The 11,238-nt window shown below is 43.4% G+C and overlaps 1 protein-coding gene across 1 annotated transcript in view; it reads left to right on the top strand.

Moving 5' to 3' along the window:
* The first annotated feature begins 10,845 nt into the window (after window positions 1–10,845).
* The window catches only part of MYO5C (myosin VC), a 96,074-nt gene continuing 95,681 nt past the window's right edge, over window positions 10,846–11,238 (top strand). The window contains exon 1 of the mRNA XM_062204777.1: window positions 10,846–10,894. Coding sequence (XP_062060761.1) covers window positions 10,868–10,894 — 27 coding nt within the window. The 5' untranslated portion in view covers window positions 10,846–10,867. The remainder of the gene's footprint in view (window positions 10,895–11,238) is intronic.

Below are 11,238 nucleotides of genomic sequence, written 5' to 3'. Positions count from 1 at the left end.
GCATATGTTCTAGAGGTTCCTGAGTTGTCGATTTTCAGCTTCATTACTTTGTGGTCTGAGAAGATGCATGGTATGATTTGTATTTTTTGAATTTTCTGAGACTTGCTTTATGGCCTAACATGTGGTGAATCCTAGAGAAAGTTCCATGTACTGGTGAGAAGAATGTGTATTCTGCAACTGTAGGATGAAAAGTTCTGTAGATATCTGTTAGTTCCATTTGGTCTATATTGTGAATTAACTCTGCTGTTTCCTTGTGTATTTTCTGTCTGGTTGATCTGTCCATTGCTGAATTATTTTCTGTCTGGTTGATCTGTCCATTGCTGAATTATTTTCTGTCTGGTTGATCTGTCCATTGCTGAAAGTGGGGTATTAAAATCCCTCATTACGATTGTATTTGAGTCTGTGTCTCCCTTTAAGTCCCTTAACATTTCTTTTACATAGCCAGGTGCCCTGTAATTAGATGCATATATGTTCATAATAGTGACATATTCCTGTTAAATTGATTCCTTAATCATTACATAGTGCCCTTCTTTGTCTCTTTTAACAGTTTTTATGTTAAAGTCTATCTTGTCTGATATTAAGATGGCTACACCAGCTCTTTTTTGGTTTCTTCTGGCATGGAATATATTTTTCTATCCTTTCTCTTTCAGTTTGCGTGCGTCTTTGTTGATGAGATGTGTTTCTTGTAGGCAGCAAATAGATGAGTTTTATTTTTTAATGTGTTCAGCTAGTCTCTTTTAACTGGAGACTTGAGGCCATTTACATTCAAAGTGACTATTGATAAGTAACTGCCACTTTCCATAAATATTCCTATTTTTTGCTTTGGATTTCCTTTTTACTTTCACTGGGAGATTTTCTTCCTTTACCTTCTTTTGTAGTTATGAACATGTTTCTGTGCTGCTGTGTGCAGCACATTCTTAAGCGTCTTCTGCAGAGCTGGATGGGTTGTGACCAATTCTCTTAATTTCTGTTTGTCATGAAAGGTCTTTATTTCACCTTCATTCATAAATGAGAGCTTTTCAGGGTATAGTATTCAGGGTTGATAGTTCTTTTCTCTTAAGACTTAGAATATATCTCGCCATTCTCTCCTAGCCTGTAGAGTTTCTGATGAGAAGTCTGCTATGAGTCTAATGGGAGATCATCTGAACGTAATCTGGCATTTCTCTAGTGCACATTTTAGAATCTTTTCTGTATGTTTTACTGTGGAGAGTTTGACTACATTGTGTCATGGTGAAGATCTTTTCTGGTCAAGTCTATTAGGAGTTATATGTGCTTCCTGTACTTGGATGTCCCTTTCTTTCTCTGAATTGGGGAAATTTTCTGTTATTATTTCACTAAAAAGGCCTTCTAATCCTGTCTCTCTTTCCACGCCTTCAGGAACTCTAGAACCCGTATGTTGGGTCACTTGATAGTATCCTATAGATTCCCAATAGTGTTTCTTAGTTTTCCAATTTCCTCTTCTTGTGTTTGGTCTGACTGTATAATTCCCCGTGCTTTGTCTTCTAAGTCGGTATTCTTTCTTCTGCTTTACCTATTCTGTTGTTAAGGCTTTCCACCCTATTTTTTATTTGTTCTATTGAATTCTTTATTTCCAAAATTTCATTTTTTAAATTTTTTTATTTATTTTTTTGACAGGTAGAGTTAGAGAGAAACAGAGAGAAAGGTCTTCCTTTTCCATTAGTTCACCCCCCCAAATGTCCACTACAGGCAGCACGCTGTGCCGATCCGAAGCCAGGAGCCAGGTGCTTCCTCCCAATCTCCCATGTGGGTGCAGGGCCCAAGCACTTGGGCAATCCTCCACTGCCTTCCCAGGCCACAGCAGAGAGCTGGACTGGAAGAGGAGCAACCAGGACAGAATCCAGCGCCCTGACGGGGACTAGAACCTGGGGTGCTGGTGCCACAGGCAGAGGATTAGCCTAGTGAGCCACAGCACCTGCCAAGATTTCATTTTGATTTCTCTTTAAGATCTCAATTTCATGGGAGAAATTTTCTTTCATGTCATGTACGGATTTCATTAGTTTCATGCAATGGCTTTTGATTACTTCTCAGTAATCCTATGATCAATTTTTTAAAATTCCATTTCTGGTATTTCTTCAATCTCATCATCTTCACAATCTAGTATTTAAGTGTTATGTTCTTTTGAGGGTGTCATGTTATCTTCTTTATTCTTGTTTCTTGGTTCATTTGTTATTTGGCATTTGTGGAAATACTAGTTGGTTTCTTTGGGTTTTTGCTGTGGTGGCTTATATCTTTGTACTATTCCTATGTAGATTAGTGGAGTACCTGCTTTCAGTGAATACCTAGAGACATGTGGTCAGTGTGACCAGGGAGCTCTGTTCAGTTCTCCAGGGTGAAGGATGTGTCTGAGGTGACGTGTGTCTGTGGAGTGGTAAATCTCTCTTTTTTTATTAGAGGGGACATTTGTTCTTGTTTATTGGTGTAGACTCAGCTGAGCTCCTTTCCTCAAAAGAAACCAGTGCCTGGGCACTATATTATTCATCCACTCTGCCATAAGGACCACACAAAGAATCTGTGCATTCCTCAGCATAAACTCAGATTCCCCAGCAATGTCCCTCACCAGGTAACCAGGGAGCCTTGAGTATATGGAGCCTCCCACAGTGACTACCAAAAGTTCTGGCCACACCCTGCGCCCTCCCACACAGCCTCAGTGTTTTCACAGTCCCAGCACATAAGCCTCCCATAGCCATGAGCACCCACCCCCCATCTGTTCTCCCCACCAGATTCAGGAGTCTCCACTTGACTGGTTGCTGGGTGCAGACATGGGCTGTTGCAGCTGTTATGTATGTCTAAAATGGTGCATGATCTCTATCAGCTAGTTATGGGACTCATCTACAGGGTGATAGGGAGAGAGAAACGTGCACCTCCCCCTTTGTTTTTTCTCCTCTAGGTTGGCAGGTACACTATCCCCCATGGGGCTCCAAGCCAGATTCCCTCTAGGCTCTTCCCGCAGCTTTTTCACCAGTGGTTTGGGCTGCTGCAGTCTGGTCTCACCTCACTCTCCAACAATGGTACACAGTCTCTTGGCTGCTGGGGTCCTGAGTTGTGCATGTCTTTAACCTCCACATAGGTCCACTGTATCCCTCCAATTTGCAGTTTCCTCTGCTGATTTTTCCCTAACTCTTCCCTGAGACTGCACTCTTTTCACTTTTTTTAAACTACCTTCTAGACTATAGAAGCAAACCCCCTCCCTATTCTGCCATCTTAATACAGTTTCCCAGGTGGGCTTTTAAAAATTTGATTTTCATCTGCTTGAAAGGCAGAGAGAGATCAATCTTCATTCACTCATTCTCTTCTCAAATACCTGCAACAGCCTGAAGCTGGGCCAGGCCAAAGCCAGGAGCCTGAAACCTATTCATTCTGCTCTGGGTGGCAGAGGCCCAAGCAGTTGAGCCATCATATGCTTCCTCCAAACTTGCAGGAGCAGGAAGCTGGATCATAAGCAGAGTAGCCTGAACATGAACCAGGCACAGATAAGGCAAGTGAGCATCCCAGTGGTTACTTAATCCGCACCAAATGCCCACCCCAGACCCCCTGTTTTATGATTCCAACTGGGTATTTTACATGGGTGGTATGTAAACAGCATGAGAATTGTAACTCAATAAACATTTTTAAGTAGATTTTCGCATCCAGAATGGCAGACTGAGGATTTCGAGAAATTCTCTTTTTAAAAAAGCAAGTATGTGTGGGTGGTTTGCCTAGTGTTTAAGAAGCCTGGATACCATACTGGCATACCTGGGTTCTATGCCTGACTTCAGCTCCTGGCTCCAGCTTCCTGCTAATGCAAACCTTGGGAGTCAGCAGTGATGGCTCAAATATTGAGTTCCTGGTACCCCTGTGGGAAACCTGGATTGTGTTCATGGTTGCTGGCTTTGGCCCTGTGCCCAGTCCTGGCCATTGCAGGCACCTGGGAGTGGACCAGAAGATGGGAATTCTGTGTGTCTGTCTGTCTCTCTTTCAAATTAATGTTTTTTAAAAAAGCAAGGGCAACACAGCACAAAGTTGTCAAGACAATTTTAGGATTCTGCAAATTGACCAACAGCATACAGGAAATTGGTTTGTTATTTATTTAAAACCATTGGACTCTGGATAAGATTAGTCAAAGTATAGCATTCTTACATAAGGCTGCCCCTGTATCTTCCACTTTTCCAGCTCAGATAGCATTGCCAGAGTAGCTCAAGCTATGAAAAACAATATCTTTTCTGCTTAAGGGGGCTTGTGTGATTTGGGGAGAGATGCAGTAAAACCTGGCATTCAGTAATCATAGTAGCAGTCTCAGAACTGGGAGAATAACTGTTGTTTTAAGACATCCAGTTTGTGATCTTTTGTTAAAGCAGCCTCAGGAAAGTAATAAAAATTAATATCAAATATCTTTGATAAGTTAAGATGCACATTTTAATGCTGAGAGGAAACACTAAAAAAAAAAAAATTTTTTTTCCTGGGGAGTGGGGAGCCAATGATGCATTAACAAAATGAAACAAACTTACCAAAAAAAAAAAAAATTAGAGGAAAAATAGAGGAACACGAAATACATCTGCTATATAAAAATCCAACAAAACAGACATAAATTGAACCATATCAGTGATTGCATTCAATGTGAATGGGTTAAACATTCCAATCAGAAGAGAAATTGTCAAACTGGATTTAAAAAAAATAAGACCTAATATATACAATTCACAAGGACACATTTTTGACTCAAATATACCTATAGGTTGAAAGGAGAGGAAACTAAAAATCAGTAACCATAAAAAGGCTGGTAGAATGGTTACAATATCACACACAACAGATTTGAAACTACTGGCAACAACTTGATCTGACATTTATGCAACGCTGTTTTGAACAACAGCAGAATACATATTTTTTCAAGCATGCATGAATCATTCTCCAGGATAAATTACATGCAAGACAATAAGACAAGTCTCAGTACATTTAAAAGCATCAAAATCAGACAAAGTGTGTTCACTGTCCACAATGAAGAAGGGATTTAAATTAGAAATAAAAAGCTGAGGGAAATTTTTTAACCTCCAAATATTTGAGAATAGTTAAATCACTTCTGAACAAGCTTTGGGGTCATAAAGCAACAAACAGGAAATTGGGAAATATTTTGAACAGAAGAAAAACAAAAGCAGAACACTCCTAGCTCCTGGCTTCAGACTGGCCCAGCTCTGGCTGTTGTGGCCGTTTAGGGAGTGAACCAACAGGTGGAAGATTCTCTTTCTCCCTCTACCTCTACTTTGGAAATAAATAAATGAATCTTTTTTGAAAATTCTTAAAAAGAATAACATATCTAGGAAAAAATTTAAAAATAGTAAGACTTGAACATTGGAAATTACAAACCATTTCTGAGAGAAATTAAGGATCTAAACAGAGAAGCATACAGGAATTAGAAGAATTTGATACTGTTAAAATGAGATTTCACCTCAAAGTGATGCACAGATTCAACACGGTCCCTATCAGAACCCCAGCGGGATCTGTGGTTGACATGAATGAGCTGAAACCATATGACAATGCAGAGGACCCAGAATAGCCAAAAGGTTTTAGAGAAAGGAAAAGAAAGAATTACAGTTTTTAATTTCAAAACTTACTATGAAGCTACGGTTATAAAGCAAGAATTAATACTGAGATTGGCATATAAATAAGTGGAAAAGAATAGGATATCCAGAGATTATGGCCAGTTGAGTTTTGACCAGATTGCCAAGACAACTCAATGGAGAAAAAGAGTCTTTTCCATAAATGATGCTGGGATAATTCAATATCCCTATGTAGAAAAAGTTTAATTGGGCCAGCATTGTGGCACAGTGGGTTAAGCTTCCGCTTCTGATGCCCATATCCCACATTGGAGCACTGGTTCAAGTCCTGGCTGCTTCACTTCTGATCCAGCTCCCTGCTAATATGCATGGGAAAGCCGTGGAAGATGGCCCAGTACTTGGAGCCTTGCACCCATGTAGGAAACCAGGATGGAATTCCTGGCTCCTGGCTCCTGGCTTCAGCTTATCTCAGCCCTGGCCATTGCTGCCATTTGGGGAGTGAACCAGCAGATATAAAACTTCTCTCTTTCTCTCTCTGTTATTCTGCCTTTCAAATAAATAAAATAGTCAAAAGGAAAAAAAGTTTAATAAAGATTATTACCTTAATAGCACATGCAAAAATGGATGACAGTCCTAAACGTAAGAGCCAAAACTATAAAACTTCTAGAAGAGACTCTTGCTGATCTTAAGCTAGGCAAAAATTTCTTAAGTACAACACCAAAAGCATGAGTCACACAAGAAAAAATACTGATAAACTGAACTTCATCAAAATTTAAACTTTTGCACTGTAAAATACATTATGAAGAGAACAAAAGGGCTACCCACACACTGGAGGGAAATGCTTGCAAGGAATTTGTGACCAAGCTATACAATATATTTTTTTAAAAGATGGTATATGTATTTACCTGCTCTTCCTCCTGGAACTCCAGAAGATTATAATAAACTCACAAGGAAAAAACGAAAGAGCAGAGGAGTGACAGCCACACTTTGGAAGTGAAGAACAGATGAGTGTTGTTTATTTTCATGAGGCGGAAAAGCCAAGGGAGGGGGACCCTGCTAAGCTCGGGAGTTGGATTCAGAGGCAGCCAGCAGCAGCTGATGGGAAATCTGCTTCAATGGCAGTTCCAGTGGACATTTCACAAAAGAGAACACCAAAGTGGCCAATACACAGGCATCCTGGAAATGCGAATTGGAACAAAAGTGAGATACCACAACACTCTCAAAAAGGCTACAATTTTTTCGGCTGCCACTATCAAGTGGTGGTTGGGATATTAAGCCACAGGAACTCCCATGTTGTACACATGCGGGCATTGATTTTACAAAATGCTTTGGCAATATCTACTGAAGCTGGGCTTTGTATGCAAATGAGCCTGCAATTCTGCTCCTGGTGAGTAACCAACAGAAATACACATAGAGTTAGTCCTTGGTGTCTGCAAGGGATTGGATCCAGGACCACTGCCCATACAAAATCCATGCATGCTCAGGTCCTGCATATGAAATGACGTGTTTGCATAGAACCTACACACAATCTCTTGTGTACTTTGAATCATCCCTGAGTTATGTATAACGCCCAATATGATGTACATAGTTGTTACACTGCATTGTTTAAGGAATAATGACAAGAAAGGTCTGTACTCGTTCAATACACACACAACTTTTTTAAAACTTTTTTTCCATCTGTGATTAATTCTGTGGCTGTGGAACCCATGGATCCAGAGCACAATTGTAGTTTTGCATGGGAAGACTCAGATAAAAATGTTCTGAGCAGCATTCTTCAAACTGAAACTAAGCAAGTATATGTTAATAGGAGAATGAGGCCGGCGCCGTGGCTTAACAGGCTAATCCTCCGCCTTGTGGCGCCGGCACACGGGGTTCTAGTCCCAGTCAGGGCACCGGATTCTATCCTGGTTGCCCCTCTTCCAGGCCAGCTCTCTGCGATGGCCCGGGAAGGCAGTGGAGGATGGCCCAAGTCCTTGGGCCCTGCACCCGTATGGGAGACCAGGAGAAGCACCTGGCTCCTGGCTTCAGATCAGCGTGATGCGCCAGCCGCATCGGCCATTGGAGGGTGAACCAGCGGCAAAAAGGAAGACCTTTCTCTCTGTCTCTCTCTCTCACTATCCACTCTGCCTGTCCAAAAAAAAAAAAAAAAAAAGAAAAAAAAGAAAGAAAGAAAGAAAGAAATAGGAGAATGAGTTAACTGAAGAACATGGAATACTATACAAAGATGTCAAACTACAGCTGCATGCAACAAAAGAACAGAGTGTTAAAAGAATCAAGTGCACAGGCAGGCATTTAGCCTAGCAGTTGGGTTGTCTACATCGCAAGTCAGAGTATCTGGGTTCGGTTCCTGGCTCTGGCTCTTGACTCCAGCTCCTTGCCAATGCAGACCCTCATAGGCAGCAAATGACGGCTCAGGGGCTGAGTTCGGGACCCCCACATGGGAGATGTGGATTGCATTCCTGGCTCCTGGATTCCGCCCCAGCCCAGACCTGGCTGTTGTGATCATTTAGGGAGTGAACTAGCAGACAAGAGCACTTTTTCCTCCCCCTCTCTGTGTCTTCCTCTCCCTCACCTTCTCTCTCTAGCTCCTCCTCTCCCTCTTTCTGCCTTACAAATAAAAATAATTAAAAGTCAAATGTGATGGGGTTACACACGTGAATTCATTTATTTAAAGCATCCAGAGCAGGTAACATTAATCTGTGGTGAAAGAAGTCAAAACAGGGTTATCTCTGAGGGGCAGTGACTTGAAGAGATAGGCAAATTTGGGGATGTTGGTAATCTTCTATGTTGGGATCTGTTGTTTTACTGGGATATGCTGACATGTTTTATGAATGAGAATACATTGACCTGTACACTTATTATTTCTATGCTTTTCTATATCTAAAGTTGTTCTTTGATTAAAAAACTTTATGCAAGGTAAAAATAAAATTCAGCTAGGAGTGGGCACTGGCCTGCAGGTTAAACTGCCAGTTGGGATCCCTACATCTCATGTTGGAGTGCCTGGGTTTGCATGCTGGCTCCGCTCCCAAAATGCGCACTTTAGGAGGCACCAGGTAAAGGTCCAATACTTGAGTCTCCATGGAGGAGACCTGGATTGAATTTCTGATTACTGCCTTTGGCCGGGCTTAGCCAGTATTTGGGGAATAATATTTCATCACCAGATGAAATCAATCTCTCTCTCTCTCTCTCTCTCTCCCTCAAAATGAATTTTTACACAGCAGAGATTCCTTCTTAACACTGAGCATCCAAACAACAGTGCCATCCACCTATGGCTTTTTCTTTTTCTTTATGCAACTATTTGGATAACTGGTGTACCACGTCAGATCAGCCTCTACATCTGGGGTACCCGTCGCTATTTGATTCGTGCAACACTGTTATGTACATTTTTATTTTTTTATCTCCAATTCCATTTCCCTCCACCCCATAGATAACTACTCCTACATATTTCATGAATGACTTTGTGATCACTCACAGCTTTATTTATATGCACCTGTATCCATGAACAGTATCTCCTACTGCAGTTGTGTGAGTTTTTAAATACATATAAACACTCCTGCTAGACATTTATTCAACACTGCTTTTTACGTCTGTTAGTTGAAGAAGCAGACCGTGCCTACAAGCAGCGGTGGAGTTTCACACTGTATGTACCTGCTGGTTTATGCAGTTGTTCCCCTGATCACGGATATGTAAGTGTTTCTGTCTCCTTGGTGTGTAATCATGTTGTGGAAACACTGGCTTAGCTGTGTCTTTGAGTGACTCTATGAGAAGTTTTCTGTCCCTTTTCACTAAATATTCCCAAATCACTCTCTCCAATGACAATATCCTATAATTCCCACCAGCTGTGTGAGCAAAAATGGTTCGCTTTACTCACATCCTAGGCAGCATTGGATACCACACAATCTCAATAATTTTGCCAACCCGATGAGTATGACGTCCTGCCTCGTTGTGTTTCCATGTATAATTCTCTTCTTGCTCCTAAGTGGAAATCTCTCTGGAGGCTAACCTGTCCCGAGATTCCCCGTGGGGGAAGAACCAGGATTTCTGTTCTCAGTTTTACAGCTGGACTTTTTACCTTTTCTTTAACTGATTTACCCTAGTTTTTAAAACATAGGAATCACTATCATTCAACCTGTTAAAGAATAGCTTCCCTCATTTTTTTCCTAATATGTTCCTGGTTTTACTTTAAGTTTTCCTCATGGGCCCATCTGGTGTTTTGTTTTTGTTTTTATTTTTTCCCCCGGATGTAATGTTTGCCATGCAATGCTTTTATTTATTTATTTTCATATAATGAGCTCAACTGTGAAGCAATCTTTTCTTTCCGAGTCGAGTGAGCAGGGCTACCTTAGGAGGTAGGGCCCTGTGGATTCCACCGGGGTGGGTTATTCTTTTTGCATTTTTATTTCTGCTACACCACGGCGATGGCCCCAATATTCCTTTGTCGGATCTCATGTGCTTATCAGACTGTTTGAATGACTGCAGCTTTAGCATAGCCCTTAGTCTAGCTAGAGCAAATCTCTCTTCTTTGAGAATGGCTTGCTAATACCCAAACTTCAAATCCATGTAACATATAAAATTATTACCCACAAGTCCCGTGTGTTAGGCTTCTGTATTAATTTGGGTAAAACTGGCACCTTTACAATATTGACTATCCCCAGCCATAAAAATGACACATCTCGCCATTTGTTCAGCCCTCTTTTAAGTCCTGCAACAGAAATGTAAACATTGTCCCCACAGAAGGCAACTGTGTTTGGTTGGTATCTCTCGACCTTTAATATTTTCATTGATATTGTAACTTTTTCTCCTATTTTTGGCCTAGAAAACACTGACATAAAAGAACCATTGCTCATTTTTCGATTTGATTTTGAAAACAGCCACCTTGCAGAACTCATAAAAGTTCTAATAGTAGTCGGTTCCCTCCGCTCCCGGCAGGAAGCAGGCTGCGACCCAAGACAGCTCAACCCCCACTCCGCTCTGGCCGGGAACGCCTCCGGATACACACCTGTTACCTGCCGGGGAGGCAGCGTCCCGAGGGCGCCAGCCTTGCCCCGCCAGGTGGACCCGCTTTGCGCGCCGCAGCCCCCGCCCCGGCCAACGGCAGCGCGGAGTGGCCGCGCAAGGCTGGGCAGGACCAATCCCGCGGCTTGTCCCCTCCCCTCGCCGCCAGCCCTCGGGCCAGGGAGCCCTGGGACGCCGCAAACTCCTGGGCAAGAAGGCCTGGCGCTGATTGCGGGGCCCGAGCCAACCGCGTCCTGCAGAGCCGCAGGCGCAGCCCCCGAGCCTCGCCCCCTCGCGGCCGTGGGGCTCCGCCGCGTCCCGGGCCCATGGCGGTGGCCGAGCTGTACACGCAGGTAGGAGGGTCGGGAGGGCACGCGGGCTGGACGCTGGCCCGGCGCTGACGCTGACTGTCCCTGGCGCCCGGGCCACACCTGTACACCTGGCGTGGGAAGGGCGGCCGGGCGCGCACAGCGGGGCGCGGAGGGGCCGTGGGGTCTCGGGGGGCACGGGCCATCATCGCCCTCTGAAGACTGAGGCGTGATCCGGCCTCTGCCCGTGTGGAAGGCGCCCCTCGGAGCAGCGAAGCCCCAGGGAAGCCTCTGGGCACCGGGGGGTCGCGCCTGCCTCCGCACCTCCTGCGACCGCGGCACCTCGACCCTTTCCTCCCCCACCACCAATCAGAGCTGCCCACGCGGAC

This window comes from Lepus europaeus, chromosome 11 (assembly GCF_033115175.1).
Source record: "Lepus europaeus isolate LE1 chromosome 11, mLepTim1.pri, whole genome shotgun sequence".
In the NCBI taxonomy this organism is placed as follows: domain Eukaryota; kingdom Metazoa; phylum Chordata; class Mammalia; order Lagomorpha; family Leporidae; genus Lepus; species Lepus europaeus.
Note: the sequence above shows the minus strand (reverse complement) of the source record. Positions and strands in the feature narration are given on the sequence as shown.